Here is a 25,387-nt window from a genome sequence, read left to right as displayed (position 1 = left end):
CAAAACTATTACTAAAGTTATTATTATATTAAAAATTAGACAATAACAATGCAGTTTTACGTTTCAAGGGTATGTTATCTCCAAGTTGGAATATGAAAGGAAATGGAAAATAATGTTTGCCATATTCTCTACGAAAAGTTGTCTACATAAAAAAATATATTTGTGAACAAGGAAGAGATTACTGAAACGATTTTATAAAGGGTGAAGGAATTACAAATTTGTTTTCTTACAAGAGATGATAACATTAAAATGGATGAAAAAGAGAACTTTGAATTTAGGTTCAGTATCCATGTTAGTTGACATGTTTGACTGATCATAACTGAAAAAAAAGAACAATCTCAGCTGTATGCTGCAGAACGAAATTATATATTTAATTTTATTGCATCTTGATTCCAATTATGGGCGTCAAGGGTCCCGGGTTCGAATCCCGCTCGGGCTTGGTTGTTGGTGAATGTCCGTTCATCCATTTCATCACTCATCCCATCTTCGCAAATTAGCCAAGAGGCACAAAACGCGAAGTAAAATAAACGAAATCAATCAATCAATGAAACAATAATGGGGGGAATAATTACAAAATCTGGGGGAAACCCAAAGTAATCGGATTTTCCCAGCCCCGTTCCGGCAACAGCTGAAAATTGCTGACTTCTGCTGCCATCTAGCGTTGAAAAGCTTAACTTTTACGATAGATTCTCTCTCTCTCCTACATCTCTTTATTAAAAACTAAATATGCTGACCAAGGCAGTAATTTATTTTATTAAAAAACATAAACTAACGTAACGTTTCAACCTTCTAGCAAGGTCTTCTTCAGACTCTGTATCAAGTACAAAAGTAACCAGATACAACAAGAAGGGTAATATATATACACAAACATTACTCCCTCCAGACTATTTAGAAAGTTGTTTGGAACTTTCTAGCAGATGACTTTCACTTTCCAACTTTACTTTCACCTAAAAGGCTAAACACTTCCATATAGAATGTGGTTGGACTTTTTAATCTCACGCTCTTTTCCCTTCATTTTTCTTCCTTCTCCTCTCCTCTTTTTCTCTTGTCCTTTCCACTCTTTCCAACATCTTCTTCCATTCCTTGTTTAACTTCAGTCCCCCATTCCAGTTCATTGTGTCTTCTTCGCCTTTCTTCTCTATTTCCTTGGCTTCCTTCCATTTTCTCACTAGCATTCTCTTCTCCCTTCCTATCTGCTTAGCCTCATCCCACTCTATGTCATGTCCTGTTTCTCTCGTGTGTTTAAATATTGCATTTCTCTCTCTCTTAAGTCGTACATCATCCCTATGTTGTTTCAACCTGTCTTTCAGCCTTTTTTTCGTTTCTCCTATATACACACTCTGACATTCTTTACATTTTACTTCGTAGATAATCCCTTCTTCTTCCTCTTCTCTGTTTTCCTTTTTCTTGTTAGCATTCCTCGCTATTCCTAAGATGCTTCTTCCTCCCTTCCTGTAAGTTTTAATTCCTGCTTTCCTAAGCACTTTGCATATCTTTTCTGTGGTCTTCCCCATACTCCTTATTCCAAACCTTCTCTCCTCTTTTTCTTTCTCTTCCAATTCTCCCCTGCCCGTTTTCTTACTTCTACTGGAATGGGGGACTGAAGTTAAACAAGGAATGGAAGAAGATGTTGGAAAGAGTGGAAAGGACAAGAGAAAAAGAGGAGAGGAGAAGGAAGAAAAATGAAGGGAAAAGAGCGTGAGATTAAAAAGTCCAACCACATTCTATATGGAAGTGTTTAGCCTTTTAGGTGAAAGTAAAGTTGGAAAGTGAAAGTCATCTGCTAGAAAGTTCCAAACAACTTTCTAAATAGTCTGGAGGGAGTAATGTTTGTGTATATATATTACCCTTCTTGTTGTATCTGGTTACTTTTGTACTTGATACAGAGTCTGAAGAAGACCTTGCTAGAAGGTTGAAACGTTACGTTAGTTTATGTTTTTTAATAAAATAAATTACTGCCTTGGTCAGCATATTTAGTTTTTCATAATCATGGAAACAAGGCTTAATGGAGTTATAATCTCTTTATTCAAGCGAGATACCATTGAAATGATGCAACTTCACGTAAATATTGAAAGGGGGGGGGCAGGACTGACAACTGTATTCTTTTAACGTGTATCGTTTATACTTCTTGAGGAATATTGAATTGTGGGTGCTAAAGTGTCTTGCTCCCCCTACAGTCGGCGTCTACGTCTGTACTCTGTCTTTGGCAGTGGTACCCAATGACGCGGGGTACGCGATCAAAATTTGGGGAGGCAAGGATTTCTGGTTAATTTACGCCAGCTAGGATTATCGTGACGATGAAGATGGACTGTGAATTGAGGAATATGTGAAGGAGCAACAGTAACGGTTCTCTGATTTCGTCGTTCGCTATCGAACTATTCCGCCACAGTTTTACTTCTGAAATTACTATCACACGTGTTCAGGGTACTTACAAAATAATTACTTCGTTCACGTTCAACAGTACCGATCAGTGGCGGCGATTGGGTTCTAAAACTGGGGGGCAAGGGACCATAACTGAGGGGGCAAGGACAGTATATTTCCCTCTGTATATAAGATTTAGTATAGTGCGGGGGCAAAAGTTGCGAAAAGTGTGTTGGGGGCAACTGCTCCCCTCGTTCCCCTTAATCGCCGCCACTGTTACAGAATGTGTGGTCCGAAAACATACGCCACTCGTTGAAAGACGATTTGTGAGAAAGAATTGTTTAATGTTTGTAGCATACAGTTTGTGCATAGATTCATTTTTTAACTACTGGGTGTCCCAGCTAAAAGTAGCCCGCTTCTAAGACATTTGTCTATGGGGCAAGTGACGGCTATATTGCACCAGTAAAATGGAATAGTCCATTGTATCGTGAACCGTGGTAGGTACTCAAGGACATCAGTACACACACGTCATTTCTTTTCATGATCCTTGACATGTAACTGTTGATCGAAGCTGGGCTACTTTTAACTGGGACACCCTGTATAAATAAAATATGGTTTTGTTCAGAGCGCAGGAAAAGCTCAAATTTATTGTGCATTGTAATATTACTCCAAACGCAATTGCGGCTATGGTTGACATTTAGATCTAGTGTGAATATTGAGTAGTAGTATGTTATCTTGTAATCAAAAATATTCGGGTTCGGTTCCCAGTGAGTGCACACTGCAGTGATTTGGGCTTCACCCTAGCTCAACTGGAACTACAACGATTCATTGTCTTTGAACGTTCATAACATTGGAGTGTTGAAAGGAAATAGAAACTAATTATTCTGTGAATGTTAGTGACAATTGGTCCTTATTGGGATACAATATCAATTGGACACTTGTAATTTTCACGATAAATCCGCTTCGCAAAATCACAGGTCTGTCTGTCTGTCTGTCCCCCACCACCGACAAAAGGAAATTGTTTACCTAAAGAGAAGGAAGTGTAGAATAGACGTGAGTTGTAGAATCACTAGACAAATGGTTATGTCTAGGGATGGACATCGGAAATTTGATATCGCGATATATCGTCACAGACGATACGATACGATATTTTTCCGTATCGTGATATCGGCAATATGTCGTCTCTACAATATATATCGGCAAATATCGTGACGATGTATCGCCGACACGATATATATCGCCAAAATACCGTGACGATATATCGTCTGGACGATATATCGCTCAACACTAATTATGTCTAATTAACAATGAAGAACCATTGTCACTAAGGGGGATTTATGAAATTTGCTCCTTTAGGTAGGCTGTCCTTTGTTTTGAGCCATGCCGATGTTATTATTATTATTATTATTATTAGTATTAGTAGTAGTACGAGTAATGCTAATTTAACTTCGAAAAACAATTGCTTATATTCTAGCCCTGTTACGTGACCTCTCGCTGCTTCCTTTGCAGTTTGTCATACAGGCTTGAACTTCTGTTAGAATACAATACTGAATATAGTTATTTAAACGCGAGAAACTTCTTCCTTCTACTTTATTTCATGAAATAAGCATATAAAAGAACTTGACATGTTGTATTATTTTGCAGTAGAGCATCTGGCTTCGAATCCCGGGGCAGGTGATCTGGAGCAGGAAATTTTCCACTCATTTTCCGGCTCTGAGGCCCACCCAGCCTCGTAAATACGTATCTGTGGGCAACCCCGGCGGTTAAAGGCGGCCGAACGTGATTGTGATCACATCATTCCTGCTATGGCCGAGATCAAGAATATGTGGAGCTCTATACTTCCACATCACCCCAAGTGACTTTTTGGCATGTGTGCACGTGCACAGGGGTAACTTTACGGTACATAATAGTCGATGGTCCTTGTCACTTCTGCTCTTTTAGCGTCATATTTGTGTGCGGCCTCTCTCGAATTGCGGTCCCTAGTGGCAAATCCCCCCCCCCCCGGCACTAAGTTAAGTTACTGAACCCCTACCTTCCCTCAAACTGGAAGTTTTTGCTAAATATTTCACTTAAAACGGAAATGTAAAAATACAACGGGCCAGATAATTCGAGGAGAATTAAAATCAGCAAGTAATTGTTTCCTAACAATGGCAACAATTGAAACAGACAACGAAGATAATTGAAAGTCATGAAGTCATTCACCCCATTTCCTACAAGAATCCAAGGCGCCTGTTGTTATTCAATTGTTTTTCATCGTGATCTCCAAACATGGTGGCAGATACAAATGGGGCGTTTCTTGTTTGTGAAAACATTTTGGAAGAAAAACAACAAGAATCAAAGAGGCCATGATTAGGACTATTACAACATTCCTTTCCTAATGTGAGATCCGAAGCAACTAGCTTTGTACACGAAGCTTTTTTTCTGTGCTTTTGACCGAACAAGAACCTCTTATTGCGTGTCTAAAAACCATGTAATGTCTACGTTTCGTCCTGTCATTTCCTTTCTGTGTTTACGTTAACTCTTCGTTAGGACTTTTCTACAAAAAGTAAGGTGCATGAACTTCATGCAAAACTTGAGGAAACCAAGGTTTGAAAAATAACTGCAATGATGACAATAGAATCACCGTTTTCCGGGTTGGCGATTGTTAAGTGGTCAGAATCTTCAACATTACGAGCAGTCTTGCCAGGTCCTACACGCATCCAAGATGGTGGGTAGCCTGTGGGTCGCTTTAATGGCGGCGTTGTGCATGAACATGATTGACGGTTTCAGCGATCGAGTCTGGGACCAGAGGCAGAAGGGGAAGAATAATATCAGAGTTCGTTTTGATGATTTTCAAATTTGGTTGATTCCAGACGCCAGCAAGTTCTATAATCCTGCATATTATTATCACGGCGAACCTGATGATAGCTGGTACTACGATGAAGCTACTGACCAACAAGTAAGTAGAACATAATTTTTAATTGATTGTCTTGTGTTTCAGTTACCTTGTTAGGTTCAATGGCGTATTTACAATTTTATTTTAGGGACTTAAGTGTTCTTTTCTATAACATAAGTATTTTTAAGTTAACACCGAATCTCCTGGAATAAGAATACTCAATCAGTGTTGCCAACCATTTTTTTTAAACTCAGAATTTCTTTAGCAACATTGAAATATTTCACTAAATCATTCCTGTTTTTCATGAAAATAAGAGCTAAGAAATAGTTGTAAACCTCAGAATAGTTTTTTCCTAAATCAATAAATAAGAATTGACTATTTTAAAGTCGGAAATATTTTTCATGTTGACAAGTGTTATTGATTTGAGCCTCCCTGATGGCTTAGTGCTGGCGTCGTCGCCTCGTAATTATGGGGTCCCGGAATCAATACCCGGTGGAGACACATACTGGTTCGGATCCCACTTTAAACTGTAGGACCAGTCCCAATTAACCTTACTGTGTGGACTTAAAACACCAACTCAATCAATCAATCGTTATTGATTTAGTTTATTTAACGTCGCATTTCCGCCACTCTTCGCTAATCGCAACGATTTTAAGTTAACAATCTTCTATATACATAAAAATGGATGTATGTGTGTGTGTTTGTTCCGGCATAACTCTCGAACGCCTGGAGCAATTTCAACCAAACTTGGTGCATGTATCACTTGCAATCTGGAAAGAATATTTTTGGGCTAAGACACCACTGTCACCCCTAGGGGTGGGGTGGGAAGGGGTGACATGTAAAAATAATCAAGAACGACGGACATTAAATTCCGCACAAACAGACATCCGTGACTCTATGCAATCCCGCACAACGATATTGTCTCTCGGGTTGTCTACCATTCAGGCTGTGTTGCGAATGGAATCCATAGTTTTCGTGCGGTTAAACTTCAAGTTCATCACCTATCGGCATGGGTGGGGGGGGGGGTGAGAGGTGGTGAAAAATAAAATGCCACAAATGACCTACATTAGTGTCGAATCCATAGTTTTCGGAGTCGCTAATCCAATTGGTGGCATTCACGATCACATTTGAAATTAGTTACATTTTACACTATAGTTAGAATTCATTATTTTCCTGTCTAATACAAGATTGGGATAAATAAATACCCGGGCAACGCCGGCCAATCAGCTAGTTTATGAGAAAAGAAGGCCAAGTACCATCGGCGGTTAAGCTATTAGACAGAATGTCGACCTCTATTTTGTTGTTGTTGTTATTGATGTGCATCCTATGTTGTTTTAGAGCACTGATGGTGCAGTCGGTATGGTGTCTGGTTTCTATGCGGTGGAACCGGGTTCGATTTTCGGGGTGGATGATTTCAAATTAGAATTTTCCCGGGCAATGTCCCGAGTAGTCAAATGGTTACCTGTGACGTCTTTGGTTCGAGGAGTCGCGGGTTCGATTCCCGGTGGAAGTTTTAAAAAATCGGTGTTGAGGTGTTAAGCATGCGTCGTGGGGACAATGGGGGAGAAGAAGTCGCGGGCTCCAAACCCAGAAAACAGTGACGATGGGACTCGAATCGGTGACCACGTGTCATCCAACGAAATGCCGCTTGTCGTGCCTTCCGCCACGGAGATTAACGTAACAACTTTTCTCCTGAGATTTCGGCCTGTGCAATGGACTGGTGGCCACCCCACCATCGTGAAGAAACTGGAGCTACGAATGAGTAGCGTAACCCGGTCATGGAAATCTACAACGACTGTGGGTTCGTCGTGCTGACCGTCGCCCCATAACTGGTCGGACGATTTCCCACCTCTGGTATGAGTGAGGATAGAGCTTGCTAAATCGCCTTTCTGACCGCTGGACTTGGCTAGACATTCTTGCCTTCCTACTTGCTTGGTTGCTGGGTTTGGCAACTGGAACGTGTTCTCTTTCGCTTCTTGACTCGGTGCTGGGGGCAGTCAATCGAAACCACTTCTATCACGCTGTAGAATCAACGTAATTGGCGACTGCATGCACGCAATATATTACTCTAGAATTGTGTATACCACCTTTGTCGGGAGTGACGCGTCCACCCAACCCTCCGCTAACAACGCCCCTGATTTCTAACATGAGATTTTTTCACACAAGGAAATTTCAATTATTGTGTCTCGTTGATAGGAAGATAAGTCAATCGTGATAATGTTTTTGCTTTAAGTTCATTTTTTTGGCACCTCTTTCCTTCTAGAAGATTTCATCTTTCTGATAGTTTTCAAGTTATGACTGTACATTAGAGACCATCTCAGTTTCCTACGGGGTCAACTGTAGAAGTAGCCCTATTTTCCTTCACTGCCACAGACTGAAGATTGTAGGAGTTCAGTTGATTACACAGACCTCCAGGTACTGTGCCAGACTGGAAACGTGAACCTTTTAACATGGTTCAACTTGAAACAAAAAATTTCGAAGCCGGGAGATACTATAATGGCGTCGAGCGTATCCTCATACTTCTACTTGTAACAACTATTTTGAAAATTGTGACTTATTGCGTCTCTCGCAAGATTGCAATTCTGAAGTTGACTAAGAAGGTTATACAGTAAAACCTCGTTAATTCGGACTAATGGGGGGATAAGTTGACCGGTTTAATGAAAGTCCGGATTAACTGAAATAACCTAAAAGAACTGTAGAAAGTGCATTAAAACTCAGTTTGTAGCTACAAAACACGTTTATTATGGTGTATTTAAAGGGCATGGGCCTAAATACACTATACAGTACAGTAAAATGTAAAGCAACAATGCAGTACGTACGACGAATGCGATTGTTGACTTCTAGCCACATTTAAAACCTTGCATTCTGTTTTTTTCTTTCTCCTTTTGCCTGTCCGGATTAAGCGAAGTCCGGCTTATCGAGGTCCGCATTAACGAGGTTTTACTGTAACTCTACATTTTCAACTCCACAAGTGAGAACAAATAATTTCTTTATAAATATGAATAGGAATATAATAAAAAAGCTCTAATGCGCAGCTCCGTCATATTTCTATCTCCCCTGGCTATGCGCGAGCGAAGATGCGCGGCTTCAAACAAAAGCGCATCGTTTCCAGTCTATGGTTCATTATAGCTTTAAATACCAATTGCTTCCTCCAGTTTAACCAGGCCTCACTTGCACCACGAGAGCCCAGTAAATGACAATTATGCAAAGGAAATGACAGCAGTTACTAGACGCAGGAAACAAATACATGTTTTTGCCACCATTTATGGTCTTAATGGTCCTCAAGAACAACAACAAAAAACAACAATTGAAGAAACAACCTTCGTACGTGTCATAAAAGATTCAACAAACATCACAATAGCTTGCGTGTTCGTTTTTTTTTTTTGTTTTTTTTGCATACCGGAACATTATTAAATCAATCCTTTAAAGAAGAAAGTGACAGTAAATATGCCAATTTTTCTTCCTCTTTCTTTCACGAATCCCTAAATGTCTACCACACAAAGTCCTTGAACTATAATTTGTGCTTGGTTTGTTCTTCTGACGTGTACGAAAACTGGTTTTGCCCCGGGGACAGTGCAAGCGATGGGAAACGCATGTCAAAAAGTATCTTCCGACATTTTGTTCTTCCTTCTTTTCTTTCTGTAGTACGTAAGGTCAAGTACCCGCTTTAGCACCAAGTCCGATCTGGCAACACTGCAGGATCCACCATGAACCACCCAAGGTCAATGTCACGTAAGAAATGCAACACACGTGTTAAAAGTTGTTTGTGCCAGCTTCTTCAGTGATCCCTTAACGTCTCTTAGGGCCGCATCGCATCGCGCTCAAGGTGGACTCGAAATGGCGGCTTCTTGCTTTGTGGTTGCTATTCTCGCCGGGTGCCTACTTCGGGGTAGTTTATCCGATCCAGACACGTGGGATCAGCGCCAATCGGGAGAATATAACATCAGGCTCCGTCTAAAAGACTTCCAAGTGTTGGCCATACCAGACTCCAGTTGGTTCGGAACCGATGAGTATGCGGTAAGTTTACTCTACACATATATATATAGGGTGACTCAAAATAAAGTGTTCACATTTGGCAGAGTATATAGGGTGTAATGAAAACGTAGCAAATATGTTACGGTTAGGCTCAACCTTTGAAATGCTAAATTAGGGAAGAACAGATGCAAGGGATAGATAGAATATGAAGAAAATGGAGCCCAGGCTTCCGTTTGAGTTTAAATCTCTATACCCACTTTGTAAATCTCAACATAATTGCCGCTATATTCTTACTTCGTGAGATAACAGTCAAACTATAAACGCTACTACTTTACTATACCGGTGACACCTATCAATGATTTATTTCACATTTTTTTTTACATTGCTAATGTACTATTCTGCATTGCGGAACATTTCTTTACATGAAATAATGAATTTCTGACGAAAATAATGTCTATTTCTTACATTAACGATACTTTACTGTTGTTCCTTATTTCCAACAAACCATCCACGGGTAGCCCCAAAAACCATTGACGTTAGCCAAAAAATCACGATAGCCCCACAAACCATCACGGGGACGAGGTATGCCTACCAGGTTAGGTTAGGCCTGTTAGGTTAGGTTCCATTAGCACTCCTTTCCTTCAATTTAGCATATACGGACAATACGAGAGCGTATTGTGCTCTCGTGCAGAAAGCAAATAGTGGCAGCAGCAATAGCGCGTCGGAAATAGATTTTCGTAGAAAACCACATGCATTCGCATTAAAATGGATCAAAACTACATTCCCGAAGATCAACAACGCTACAGAAAATGATTTGCGTAAGTACTTTCTCCTGTAAATTTGAAGAAATCAGTCTCCGGTATAGTAAAGTGTTACCCTATAAACTACGATCCCTTCCCTATTTTTTAAAAAATATTATGTTTAATTACAAACGCCCACGTGCTTTCATTAGTGTATTTCTAGATGTGTTTTACCTTCTTGGTATCTTCTATACAGCAATCTAATGTACAATAATATCACCTTTAAAATAAATGCAATCGTTTTCAATGTTTTTTCAAGAGAAATCTAGATACAACACCTAGTAAGGTTTTCTATACGGAACGACCTCTGTTGTTTGATTTTTAAGTGAATTTTTTACACAGTCAAGTTAAGTATGATATGATCATGCATTGGTATATTCGAACGGTCGCTGGTTCAAATCTCAAGGTTTTCCTCGTCAGGTTGGGGGGTGATTCTTCCACGTAGGACACCCTAGACTGCATTTTGCAGACTAATGAGGCTCTGGCGTCTGTGTTCTGTCCTTATGTGTGCTGACTGAGTGCCCATTTACAGCCTCAGCTTTTAACCGGTCAGATTTTAAAAAAATATTTTAGTTAACGACATTACAATTAATTTAGGTAAGGTAAGGGGCTGGACCCCGTGACATCACTTAATTTCCTTATGCCAAACGACATTAAAAAAGTGACTCCAAACGAGATATCAACTGTACCAATGCTTTGAAAGTGCCGTTTAAGTATCTGGTACGGTATTAAAGTGAAATTATATATAAATTCATCTCTCCATTACAGTGCATTTACGATAAAGTAGTCCTGGCTTCTGTTTAGTGTTATTTTCTACTTTCATGCAAGTTTTTTGGATTATTTAGTACATATCTGATATTTTTCACGTCATATATTTACGTAATTTGATTAACCACGACGGTTAAGGCGAAAACAATGGAGAAAAGGAACGTGAGACTGGAAGGATGACATAGATACATGCTATCGTAGAGGATGTTATGAATAAGAGACGTGGTTGCACGTGAAGCACGATAAGGTTCAAGCAGAAGAGGGGCGGAATGAAATATTAGCAGAAGGCACTATGACCCCTTAACCAGGTGCTGCTCCTGAGGATGAACATGTGTAAGAAGCTTTTAACTAAATTTCACTGGCAATGCGATACTATCATGCTATTTATGTAATTTAATACAACGAACAGTTTCTACTTGTCAATATTGTTTCAGACTTTATTTTGTTCGGTATGTCCGTATTTGTTTATTGTTGTTCGCCTCCCCGATGGCGTAGTGGTAGCGTCGTCGGCTTATAATCAACGGATCCCGGGTTCGATACCCGGTGGAGGTGCTTAGTGGTTGGGATCTCACTTTAAACTGTAGGTCCAGTCCCGATTTGCCTTACTGTGCATAAAGTGGACTTTAAACACCAACTCAATCAATCAAGCTCTTTCCCACACCTGCTTACATGAACTTTTGTCCCATTGTACAATCCATCACGCAGTGGCCCTACTTTTTTACGGAACACCCTGTATATCAACATCCTTCTTTGCAATTAATCCAGCGAGTGGCGTACTCGACTTGCTATCAAACAGTTCGAATTTCTTGGTTCAAACACCGTTCAAATACGTTTGTTTTTACATGAATTTTTAACTAAATATCATCCGGCCTCATCACTGTGGTTAATATAAAGAGACTTCAAAATTGAATCATCCAATCAAAGGACGTTTTCACATTGATTGGAAGTAACATTTATTCACGAACTGGACGTATAAAATCTCACCAGAAATAGGTTAGGACATGACATGACGTTACTGCCGTCGACTTATGCAACCCGCTGTGTTTTCTTGCTTTGCAGGGTAAAGGATAGTACAGGGTAACAGAAGTGTGGTTGGCTTTGCAGGGGATAAAAACCCTTTTATGTAATAATAATATTAATAATAAACCACATTCGATAAAACTAAGGTTATATACGGTATAACCTAGTAGACGATTCGAAACACTGTTTAATCCTTTGTATAAATATAGGGTTCTATCATGGAGGTCTGTAGGACTTTTTCTAAGGAGGATTAACCAAGTTTTTCTTTTTTCTTTCTTCAGAAATACGTATGAACGTTATGAATAGGGAGCGGAAGTTGACATCTCGGACACGATGCCCATTCAATATACACAATATTACACTTCGTCTAGAACCCAAAAGAGGTAATTTTAAAGTGCATTTATTTGCATTTTTTGCCAATTTTCAGGTTTTATGTCTTTTTACCCGATTTTCGGCATTTCCCCGACATTTTTCGCAATATTCTGTCTATTGTTTCTTCATATTTTGTCACTTCTTTCATTTTGGTATATTCTTGAGTCTATTCACCAAGGTGAAATATATATCTCGCAGGATTGCAATTTACGAGCAAAAGAAATGCTAAACTGGTGACAGTCTTTGTTGTGTCCAGGGAAACCACCAGGTGTCCGTCTGGGGCAAACTCAAATTTAAGATCAGATAAGGAGATTGCATTTTGTTTAATTTTCTTTATTTTAATTTTTAACCCGAAACTAAGAAATTTATAGGTCATTTTTTTGCATTTTTTACGTCATTTGTTCCATTTATTAGGACATTCTACAGTTCATATAACTATATTTTTTAGGTCATCAACTTCTGCTCCCTAATTATGAAATATTGAAGATTTCTATCCAAGTGTCCAATTGCCTTTGCGAGTCAAAGAATCGAACATCAACACTCGATATATCGAACCATTGATCTCGGAAGCAATAAGCTTAAACAAGCATATTAAAGTTTTGAAAGACATTAGCAACTTCATTCGATAAAATTTCCTCAATTAGCCAATTCATTGGTCTGTTCGAGTAATCACTCGATACATGCTGATTTCTCAGTAAGTATTGCTAATACTATGTTGACATATATGAAACTAAAACAAGGATCAAGTTCCAGTATAATAAGATCTATTTGATATTCCGAGCATTCTGCCTGATCGACAATGTGATTGATTGATTTGGTGTTTTAAGTCCACTTTATGCACAGTAAGGCTGATCGGAACTGGGCCTACAGTTTAAAGTGGAATCCGAGACCCCGAACGACAATATGAATCAAACAACTATGATAGCAATTTAATTTATATTTGCTTTTCTTGATTGGAACATTCAGGAAACGAAGCAACCTACAAAGATACTTCTTTGATAATAAAATTGATACGAAATACTATTTCATCGGGATATAAATTTTACTCGTTAATCAGTCTGTTAGAAAATCTATAACCAATAAATTTCTGCTATATAAATATTCTGATTAGTTCCCTGATTCTGATTTTATATATATATATATATATATATATATATATATATAGTCTTTCTCATATCAGTATTACTGAATAATGATATTTCTTCTATGTTTAGGAAATAACATATCCACACATTCATAGATTTATTAGTTAAATAACATCTATTCGCAACGATTCTTACAAGGAAAAGAAAGTTCCTCAATGCGAGTTAACCAAAGAATCAGAGCATTTTCGCATCACGACTGTTGTTTGAAAAAGTCTGGCCAGGGATTAAAAAGAAATAATAGTGTAAGGATTAACACTGTCGCCTCGCAGTCAAAGGTTCGATTCCCCGTGGAGGCATACTGACAGTGGTTCTGATTCCACTTTATATTCTACTATCGATTGGCAGTATATCTGAGAAGAAAGTGGACTTTAAATAAACTTGTTTAACTAAATGGAGAAGATGGAGGATTTTTTTCGGGACTCGCTTTATGTGATTAATGAAATGTAGCAAATAAAATTTCACATATTCTAAAAAGTTGCATTTGAAATGTAATTTTACCCGTTCAGTTACTGTTGTATAAGGGACAGATACACAATGCCCTTGTTGTATACCTGCAAAAAGAAGTGGCAAGGTGTGGCCAGATTAGATTCGCTGCTGTGTCACGACAGCCTTTGTTCCTTCGAATTTAATCATGTAAATTACTAAACTACTTGACCTACAATATGGCGATCACGAGTACTCGACATGACGTCAGTCATCATTCTCGAAGCTAACGGACAACGCCATCAAGCATATAGTAGGCAAACCACGAATGGAAATATAAGATGTCAGTGTTGGCAAATCCAGTCAGTTATCTTCATTTTCGCACCTGTCTCCTTCGATGCTAGGAAAGATGCAGTGATTAATAGCGGTATTTTACAATGTCAATTACCGTAAAGAATCTGTGCAATTTACTAAGTTGATGCGACAGTTAATTAAGCTACACAATCGGGTTTCCACTGTGTACGAAAAACACCAAATTAATGTAGCCTTGAGATTAGACGTTTTTGTGATGACCTGTTGCTGGGTAAAATAACTTAATTAGAAAAAGAAATGCTTGGAAAATTAAGTTCATTGCCACGATGGAAGAACACGAAAAAAAAATAAGCTACCAAAGGAAACAAACACGTTCTGGCAACACCGTGTCATGACCGCATCCGGTGAAGCAATTTTTTGTGAATCCACCTTTAAACCTTGACAAGATGTTGCCGAAAGAATGGCAAATATACAGAAGACCACAGTAGCTCTGCATTTGCTGTGTGCTTCACGTGCTTCAAGAGTGGCTGAAATGCTGGTGATTTTGATAATTTTTGCCTTTGTTTTTTGCCAACATGGCGCGTATTCCATAATCCGAGACGAACGACAAAATGGACGATGGAACGTTCAAATTGAGGCAGAGAAGATAAATATTTCAGTGATGCCAGCAGATGTGTATTATTATGATTACAAGGTAAGTTTTAAAAAAAATCGTTGGAAACTTAGAGTTCATTGTCTCTTGCACAAATTATAAGTCTTGTGACAAAATATAGGAAAGATATTATACAAACGAGAGAGAGTTTGAAATGATTTTTTTGTAAATCGTGTGCTGACAATACATCACAATTGAAACAATTCTTAGACATTTTTCACGGTTAAAATTAAACCAAACTGATCACACGATTTCCACAATATTTGGTTCTCAGAGACCGGTATATTGCTTGAATATATTGGAATAAGTGTCAACACACCATTTTTGGGGGGAGAGGTATACAAAAAAGGTAAAGTGCTCCCGTATGCTTTGCATCACGCCATGAAGGCGTATAGGGGGTGTGGGGTTAGGGCCCCACACTTTCTTGATCACGGCCGAAGATGGGTGTGATGTGATCAGCACGACGCCCCTGGTCGCCTTTAACCTCCAGGGTTTCCTCCAGGCACCCACTTTATACGATGCTGGGTGGGCGCCGGAGCCGTTTCAACAGGTGGAGAAAATCCCGGTTCTCCTCGCCGGAGATCGAACACGGGTCTCTCGAATGGTAGTCAGATGCCCTAATGATTGAGCTATCGCGCTGGAGGCGGTATATAACCATAACAATTACTGAAATACTTACGAGTTACGTAATTTTAATTTTTAGTTTTCACTGGCAGACAGACGGATGTCATGATGTTTGCTACATGAAATAAGTAGCTGTGCTTGGCAGTTTCTGCAGCCTACAAAATTTTATCTGTGTACGTATTGTGGTTTCTGAATTCTTGTTTCTTCTTGGTAATGGTGTTTCCTGTATACAGAGCAACTACCCCTTGGTTATTGATTGTACCTTTCTCGATCACCTCAATGATTAACATACTAATCAAGGTGATGAAGGAGGGAAATTAGTCTGTATAGAGAAGGGGGGGGGGAGTCTGATTTACTTCCAACTACGAGGGTGGTTCAGCATGCTCCGCCCCTGACATAGAAGGAACCCTCGTAGGAAAACCAAATCACTGTCACTTTTCAACATAGTCCCCTGCAACATTAACACACTTTTCCAATCGGCCTTCCAGTGCTTCAATCCCAGCAGAAAAAAAAAAAATTGGTTTGTTCTGCAACTAAGCATTCACAACATCCATAACCTCGGAATCACTGGCAAAATGTTTTCCACGAAGGTGTTTGTTCATGTTCGGGAACAGGTGGAAGTCACTGGGGGCCAGATCTGGAGAATAAGGGGCATGAGGGACAATTTTAAACCCTGCTGCATGAATTGCAGCCACCGCAACTTGGGAGGTGTGGGCGGGAGCATTGTCACAATGGAACAACACACCATGGGCCATCATTCCGCGGCGTTTCTCCTTGAAGGCAGTACGTAATTCTTCAATTAAAATTGCAAAATAAACACCTGTGATTGTCTTTCCCTGTTGGACATAATCTATAAAAAGGATTCCTTCTGCATCCCAGAACACAGATGCCATCACTCTGCCCTTTGATGGTTGAACCTTGAATTTCTTTGGGGGTGGAGAATGGGGGTGTTTCCATTGCATACTTTGGCGTTCACTTTCGGAATCGAAGTGGTGAACCCACGTTTCATCCATTGTAACAAATCTCTTCAGAAACTTTGGCTTGTCAGCCTTTATTGTCCGCAACAGGTTCTGACTTGTCACACGACGTGTCCTCTTTTGGTTGACCGTCAGCATTCTCGGGACCCAATGTGCAGAGATTTTTTTCATTAACAAATGATGATGAATAATTGAATGCACACTGCCAGTTGAGATGCCACATGTGTCTGCTATATGGCGGACAATCACTCGCCGGTCTGCCAAAATCATGTCATGCACTTTTGTAATCATTTCTGCTGAGGTCACCGTTGCAGATGAGCCACCACCATGCTCATCTTCACAGGTCTGCCGACCACATTTAAATTCACGGCACCATCTCTTCACTGGATCATATGAGGGGCTAGAGTCTCCAAGAGTTCCCACCATATCTGCATGGATGTCTTTCGGTGTTAGATTTTTCTTGAGTAAATATTTTATCACTGCTCGGACCTCAGATTTTTCCATTGTTTCACATGTGGCTACACTTCTTACTGATCATCAACGTGTAACAAAAAGAGAAATTGTTGTAAATTCTTGAAACTTTGTAAATATTAGTCTAAAGAATGAACAATGTTACATATAAAATTACAGGTCTCTACTATCAATGGAAATGGGTCAGGGGCGGAGCATGCTGAACCACCCTCGTAGTTCGACTTTTTCGCATCTCACTATACAATCATCTGACTTATTATTTACTGCTACGTTGATAAATTGATTTGTTGTTCTAAGTCCACTTTCTGCACCGTAAGGGTAATCGGTACTGGACGTATATTTTAAAGTGGGATCCGAACCACTATGTGCCTCCACCGGGTATCGAACCCGTGACCCCTTGCTTACAAGGCGACGACGTTACTACTACGCCATCGGGGAGGCCCACTTACTGTTACGTATAAAACCTGTTATATTCTTTTAAAAGGTACAGTCAGATATGTATGTGTTCCAAGGTTTCGAAGTAATACATAGCTCATAACTTGATGCCCCCCCCGGGTCGTACAGTGGAATGCATAAGTATTATCAAGTAAATTGTCCATCAACACGTTTACTCCCTTTGTTTTATGCAATGATAGCTTCAATTACTGACACGAAACGCCAAACAATCTGCTTACAACGTCTGAAGCGTAGAAATACAGTTAATAATACGTAGGATGCAAGAGAAAATTCAACGAAAATAGTCTTGGACAATTTACCGAGCAGTACTTTTGCATCCCACTGTACCAAGATACGAATACTCTCTGGCTCCACGTATAATATACTAGTTCAAATTGCATTAATTACAAAATTAGTAATGTAAGTAAAACTTTCACTGTGTTAAATGACTGTAATTTTCTTCTTTTCAGTCGTACGATTACGCATATGACGGAATCAACTCCGAACCGCCCATGTCAAGTGGCGCCTCTAGCGGGGAGAGCGAAAGCAGCAACGACTCTCTTCTTGCAGAGCTGGAGGATGCCCTGGCCACATTGCAAGGAACCACGGAACCACCTGCTGAGGAGAATTCCCCTTCTACATACGACTCCGTTTTAGCTTCCATACTGGGGTTATCCATCAATTCTAGTTCTTCAAGTTCACCGGAAACAACCACGACGTCTACAACGACAACAAGCACGACAACCTCCAAACCGCCCTACAGCCCGGCGGCGGAACTCTTCGGCGAGTTATCGAGCCCTCCGCCAGAGGTCAGCAGCAGCAGCCAACCTCCAAAGGAGAGCGAGAACAGAAGGTTAGTGGCGGCTTCGAAAGTGATGCCATCTATCCTGAAAAGATGCAACCCAGGTTTCGTCCGCGATCACAGAGGGCAGTGCAGAAGGATACGACGTAGAGTGGCGTAAGTTCTTGCGGTACAAAGCATAATTTACATGCTGGTGTGATGGTTTTTGGAAGGGAAATGTACAGTGTGACATTTGACCAGTAAACTATAGTCTGCTTCCTTAAAACTGGCCGTTCAAGGTCAATCGTCTGCTTCTCTGTCATATGTAACTTAGGCACCCTCTTTCCGCACAGTGATTCGGATCCCACTTTACACTGTAGGTCCAGTCCCGATTATCCTCTCTGTGCATAAAGTGGACTTAAAATAATTGAAAGAAACAAACAATTCCTTCCGCCAAGAACAACGGCGTGGCAGCAATGTAGCCAGTACCTTATGAGTGAATTTCACTAGTAGTGGATTTTTTCAATTTTCAACAAGTCACTGAACCTTTTCACTTTAAGACCTTGCAAAAAAACCGTTATATACATGAACATAGGACATGATACTAATGAAGAATGGTACATTATCAAATATATCATTTGGTTTGCCTTGCTACCCATTTTCTTTGTTAGGCTCAAAACCTTTCAGTCACCCCTCGTATATTCACTTTTGTGTAGTTTGCTAAGCTGATTATAAACCGATAAATATTGAATATTGATAAGTGTTGCACTGTTGTTATAATGACGCAACATAAGTACGAACAAAAAATTTTTAGAACAAAAAATATTAAGTACGAACGATTCTTATGTGAAAACAAACCAAAGCAGAAGTGTGAAGAGGTGATTTTTAAGTGAACTTCCTCAAGAAATTTGTGGCAATACAAGCAAAACATTTCCAACACCTTCTGTGGCAAAACTACGTGCTTACTTGTAATTTAAACTACAAGGCCCGCCCATAAAAAAACGAACTTTTTTTGTAGGAAAGAAAACAAGTAATTACCTTCAAATGACTTTATCACCTTCAAAATAATCACCAATACACTGTGACCAGCGTTTGTACAGGTCTTGGAAATATTGTTGATAGTCATTGACAGTAAGTGTTCGCAAAATACACGTAACATTTAATTGATAGACATCGTCAAATCTTCGCCCTTTCATAGCCACCTTAAGCTTGGGAAAAATGAAAAAATCAACAGGCTAGAAATCAGGAGAATATGGAGGGTGATTGATCACTGTCACTGAATGCTTAGCAATGTATTGTTGTACAGACAATACAGTATGAGGCCGAGCATTATCGTGTAACAGAAACCATTGGCCAGAATCACAGAGGTCCTTCCTAACCCACTGTTTCTGAGTCGATCAAGCACTTCCTTGTAACCCTTAACAGGAAGTATGATTTTTTATTACATAATTGGAAGTATGTGTCTGACAGACACGGAACGCCGAAACTTTTATTTCCTTGCAAAGTATTACATAGATTTATTCTTATAATCTAATATTATAAAATTTATTTCAAAATACATACACAACGCAAGTGCTACGTAAGAAAAAATAACTATTATTGAGAAAAACTTTTCTTTTTTTATGAAAATGCAACTTTGTTTGTCTCCTTCCGTGTTTCTCTTGTTTCAGAGTCGTCAAATCAGAGGCAGAGTAACAAAATTTAGAAACGCTTCACTGACATAGCTGATCTAAATATGGGTCTACCCATAGAATCAGTAGAAAATAGGAAAACCATATCCTCATGTCCAGACTTACAAATTGATGTAAGCATAAAAAGAGCTAAAAGTGCCTTTATTTCACACTTATCAGTTGGTCTGTAATTGCTTTTTTGATGCTCTTTGACTTTAATTCTTGTTTTCTCTAATTTTACATTTGTCCACAACAGAATATGATCAATAATGTCGTCATCAAAAATTAGAGACCAAATATCTTCCATTTGAGGATTTTCACCTAAATTTCTAACAATCTTTGTCAAGCCTGGAATTCCTCGTATTATATTTTGACGAGGAACACGTCTAGTCTTTGTTGGTTCTTTAGATTCCCAAGAATATCCTTTCTTCCCTTGAAAAAAAGCCGGAACGTCTTTCTCTTTATTTGTTCTGCAACTTACAGACGAAATACTAGCTTCGAAATTACGACAATCTTCATCATCAGTGGAAGAACCATATGTATCAGGAATGAACGTGGGGTCCACATCGGAATCATCATCAGAAAATAGATCTTCCATCTCCTCTTCTAGCCCATCTTCTTCTTCCACTTCTTCCCACATTTTTAAAACCTTGGCGCAAAAATTGGGTTCACCCAGTTTAGCTACATCGCTTAGTTTCCTTTTCCTAGATGTAGAAGGTCCTTCCTCCATTATAACTAAGTTCTAATCATCAACATCAATAATACTTGTGTGTAAGAAAACTACACTAAGCCCCGCGACAGGTTAAGTTTGCAGCAGGTTTTATGTATCAATCCACTCTAGAGCGGCACTCAGCATCCCCGTGCCAATCTTACCTTAACCGCTGAGCTGTTCATATCACAGACAGTGAGAAAATTCGCAGTATTGCAGCGGAACTATTTTCTCCGCGCACATTTGGGTCTATATATGCGAAAAGTTGCTGCAAGGTTAACCTGTCGCGGGGCTTACTGGAAGTATGTGTCCACGGGACACGCAAAAAAACTTACGTTATTGGAAGTATGTGCCTCTCAGACACGGTAGGTTACAAAAAAGGTCTTATCAGCTAACACACAAGCGCGACCGACAACAATGAATCACACCACCAAACTAAGAAAAAAAAATTATGAAGGTATTGAGGAGCTCGCTTCACAGAAACATACAGGGTTGCCAGCACAACGAAAAGAAAAACCATGCGTGTCTGTCAGACACATACTTCCTGTTAAGGGGTAATACCACTGATTGATTGTTTGGTTTTCAGGGACAAATTCATGGTGGATTAGTCCTTGGAAATCAAAAAATGCGATCAGCAGCACCTTTGTCTTCGATTGCGACATCCGTGCTTTTTTCTTTCCGGTCGAGAACTGTCCTTTCCACTGCGCACTCTGTCTTTTTGTTTCGGGGTCATATTGAAAATACCAGGTTTCACATCCTGTATCATCTGTAACGTTTCGGTAAACGATTTACCCAATTTGTAACAAAACTTTGTGCTATAACGTTGTTCCATCCTGGTGCGCGTATTTTGTACGCCGCCTGCACACGACCTGCATCTGACGCACGCTTGCCCCGATACCGACTGCCTGTAACATTTTGAAACATTCACTGACGGGAAGCTTAGGTATAGCTCTTTACAGTGTTGCCAGAATACGGTACTTTTTTTATTTGGTTTGGTACTTTTCTTTTGACAGTTCGGTTTCTTTATGGGCGGACCTTGTATTTTAATTCAATTAAATCTATACGTTGAATTGAACGCTTGCAAGACATACCGTTTAGACTGAATAGTTGTTGCATATTCACACCTTAAGAAGAAAGTTCAGATAACTTTTTGCAACATAGTCGACTAGAGGCAATAAATCTATCAAAAGTATAAGTTTATGTGTGATAATCTGTTTAATCTCTTACATAAATTTTATTTCTGTAATATTAATTGTGCATACTTACTACCGTTAGTGGATTATTTACATGTAATTAAGTTTTTTCTATGTTCGTTTGAACAGCTCCATCTGACGTGCTTACAGGCATGCGGCAGGATGAGAATTTAAGGGGGGGTTCAGAGATTACCAGGGGTAGATCACGATAAAAATTTCACCCTGGCGAGGTGGATTATTGGCTCCTCCTTCTTTTCACCTTCCTCCAATAAAAAAACAACATGAACATGTTATATTACAATTGTAATGACGAAGAATAGATCTTACTTTATAAATACTTAAAGTGTTACTGTTAAAGAACATGTTTATTGTTCTCATTGTTAACCCCATAGACCGAAGTATCCCTCCATAAATAATTAGTCACCATTGGTAATATATTTCCCAAATGCGAACTTGTAACTGACAAAAAAATCGCTTCGTACAAGAATACATTGGCTAGCAACATATGTCAATATTACGAAATTGATGGCAAGTATCTGCTTACGATAAAAAAATACTGAGAAATATATTACTAACTTTGAAGGGCGGACCAAGAAAAGATTTAGAAAGTTTGAAGTTTTAATTTCACACACACACATATACATATATATCGTAGTTATACAGTGGCGGCGATTGTGTTTCAAAAGAAGGGGGGGAAGTGCCAAAACTGGGGGGCAAAGACAGTTTACTTTCCCTCGTAGATAAGGTTTAGCATAGTGTGTGGGAAAAAGTGCCAGAAAGTTGGGGGGCAACTGTCCCCCCTTGTTCCCTAATCGCCGCCACTGTAGTTACATTAAGTTACTGAAGTAGGTGGAATGCGTATGTGATATTATAAAGAGGCTCAAGTTAAGTTGATTGATTGGTTGATTTGGTGTTTTAAGTCCACTTAATGCACAGTAAGACTAATCGGGACTGGACCTACAGTTTAAAGTGGGATCCGAACCACTATGTGCCTCCACCGGGTATCGAACCCGGGATCCCTTGATTACAAAAGTTAAGTTGAAACTATATGCATACACTTTAGGTTGATTCTCTAAGGTGGGGTTCTAACTTCATTAATCGAATATTTTTTCTTTCGAAACTGATATTAAAATTCACAACCTAAGAACAGTGGCGGCGATTGGTTTCCAAAACGGTGGGTAATGTGCCAAACCTAGGGGCAGGGGGGGAAAACAGTACATTTCCCTTTGTAGATGAGGTTTAGCATAGTGCGGAGGGAAAAGTGGCGAAAAGTGGGGGAAACTGCCCCTCCTCGCACCCCTAATCGCCGCCACTGCCTAATAAGGTCGAGGCATTAAGCATATAGGGAATCAGAATAATGGTATTTTGAAGTTAAGTCTTGCCACTCGATTTGCTTGTAGCAATCTCGTGATATTGGATATGGGGAACTTGAGCAAAGTTCTTGACAGATGTGCCAAAATTTTTCTCAGTATAACAATCCATGTTAAGCTACCACTACAACAAAGGCAGTTTACGCTTCTATTTAGTATAACGAGTAAACATATGAAACGGCAAATTATCAAATAAAGCAATTATTTAGCATAGATGTTAACTGCTGTTTAGCGTAAATACGAGTCCCAAACTCAAGTTAAACTAAAGCTTAACTTTATTTAGGCTTGTAACCAGTGTGGCATTTGAACATTTTCCATATGGAGATTTCAGTCGCCTCTGTCGATACATGGGGTATTATATACACATGTGTGCATAAACATCCCTCCCAGCTGCTAGAAATTTGCAAACAGAAGGGAAAATTCCCCGTCCTAGGATCGAAGACTGGGTAAGGTATGGATGTGTGCTCTCAATCATCCATTTCAGAATTTATCATTTATATTCACCGTCGCGATTAAGCTTGAGGTTGAAAATTGACATAATATAACTATAAAGACAGTTCATTTTTTAGTCAGGGAGGTTCAAAAATGCAATGTGTGACTGATGACGACGCGTGAAATAAATATGTACACAATAATGCATGACATTATTTTCACAGAACGAAGACCTAGGATTATTAACTGGGGTGCAAAGATACTTTGCTTTCTCTTGGCCATAGTGCAGGGGCAAAAAGTGGCCAAATGTGTGGTGGGGAGGAGTTCCCCCCACCCACAGCCACTGAACACACACCCACATAAATGGGAGCATTTCATTGTCACGGGTGGGACACGTGCACTATATTTTCGAGTTTAAAGTAACTATTCTACTGATAGTTAAGGAACATTTTTCTTACAGTTTCTGTGCAAGGAAATATGGATCACTTTCACATGTAATGCTATGTTGCACCTCTTTTATTTTATTTTATAACTCAGTGCCTGTTTATGTATCCCTTGTAGATTGTAGTGTGTATTGATATTAAGTTCAGTTCATTTTATACCTTAGAATGCCCTTTCTTTTAATATATTTGTATTTTATAGTTTTTGGTACGCTCATATTTTGAATGCATATTATGATTGCCTTTCTATTTTGTAGCGGCTTAACGTTTGATGCATGTTCACTTTTAAAGCTCGAAGCAGGCAAGTACTTGTATCTAGAAATATGTTTGGGGGGGAGTCCGAACCAAGTGTCTCAATGATAATAATAATAATGTTTGAATTAAAATAATTGCATGAAATCAAATTAATACTAATTACAATATATAAATTAATATTGTATTATTATTACATGAATAGGTAAAAAGACGGTACAATAATAAAGATATAACAGCGCATATTTCATGATTTGGTGTTTTAAGTCCACCTTATGCACAGTAAGGCTAATCGGGACTGAACCTACAATTTAATGTGGGATCCGAACCACTATGTGCCTCCACCGGGTGTCCTTAATTACAAGGCGAGCGCATATTTCATTATGTATGCTTACTTGTAGTTAAGATCGGAATAATTTATGTAAATACAAGTGCTCTGGCAATGAAATTAATGTCAAATAGTTACATGAAGAATTGAATATTTATTGAATAACAAAAACAATGTTAGATGCAGTTCGAGAAAAGTAAAGTTTCTGATTAATATTTTATGCACATTATTATGAGTAGTAGTGTGCATAAATCTTTTTAATGTCATCCAAAGCCGTATGATCCCAAAATAATCCTTGACTTTCAATACGTTCAGAGGAAATTAATAACCATCGATTATACAACAAATACTAAACGAGCATATTTATATTATTTCAGTACTTGGTAAGCCTTTCGGGGGAGGGTCCGGACCCCCTAGACCACCTAAATACGTCCTTGGTTCGAAGTATCTTTAAGTTTAGACTACTTTTTTATATTATGCCTTGAAACGATTTTAAATTTAATTCCTGTTATTTCCCAGGAGTGGCATTCGTCCTCTGATACGTAACTCCCAACTTCGGCAGCAGTGAACACAGTTACATGACACAGAACTCCAGACAATGAGGAAGTACCTGTCTGCCATCTAGTGACAAAATGGAAAACCCTACCGCCATTTTGCAGGAAGAACACTTGACAACGGATTCGGGAAAAAGAAGTGGCACTGTGAATCATATCCGAGGCGGAAAGAGAAATATCCACGTAAATAATGTGTACAAACTTACTTTTTTAAAAAATAAAATATAAGTTTTGTTTATTAATGGTATATTTTTATGTGTTCATCAACAACTATTTCGTCAGAACAGCAAGATATTGCAAGAGCGTGTGTGAAGGGGTGAGGATTGAGGCTCGCAGAATAGATTTTACCAATAAAATACTGTCTAAATATCATTCGTTAACCCTGTTTCTCTAAATTACAAATTACATCTTTCTCTCCCACACCAATCAGAATGATTGTGCACCCTTT

At 39.2% G+C, this 25,387-nt stretch overlaps 1 protein-coding gene across 1 annotated transcript; it reads left to right on the top strand.

Moving 5' to 3' along the window:
* The first annotated feature begins 5,027 nt into the window (after positions 1–5,027).
* Positions 5,028–25,260, top strand: LOC145990357 (uncharacterized). The gene is made up of 3 exons (XM_083126055.1): positions 5,028–5,299; positions 17,681–18,168; positions 24,905–25,260. The coding sequence occupies exons 1-3, from the start codon at positions 5,066–5,068 to the stop codon at positions 24,951–24,953; spliced, it is 771 nt and encodes a 256-aa protein (XP_082982181.1). The 5' UTR covers positions 5,028–5,065; the 3' UTR covers positions 24,954–25,260.
* The last annotated feature ends 127 nt before the right edge of the window (positions 25,261–25,387 follow it).

The sequence above is a fragment of the Lepisma saccharinum genome, chromosome 7, assembly GCF_977018435.1.
Source record: "Lepisma saccharinum chromosome 7, izLepSacc3.1, whole genome shotgun sequence".
NCBI lineage: Eukaryota > Metazoa > Arthropoda > Insecta > Zygentoma > Lepismatidae > Lepisma > Lepisma saccharinum.
Note: the sequence above shows the minus strand (reverse complement) of the source record. Positions and strands in the feature narration are given on the sequence as shown.

Bases quoted from the DNA above. Each gene is read 5' to 3' on its own strand.
- LOC145990357 (XM_083126055.1), top strand. From the start codon at position 5,066: ATGGTGGGTAGCCTGTGGGTCGCTTTAATGGCGGCGTTGTGCATGAAC. The intron at 5,300-17,680 runs GTAAGTAGAACA...TCTTCTTTTCAG, and splicing joins ATGAAGCTACTGACCAACAA to TCGTACGATTACGCATATGA. The intron at 18,169-24,904 runs GTAAGTTCTTGC...GTTATTTCCCAG, and splicing joins AGGATACGACGTAGAGTGGC to GAGTGGCATTCGTCCTCTGA.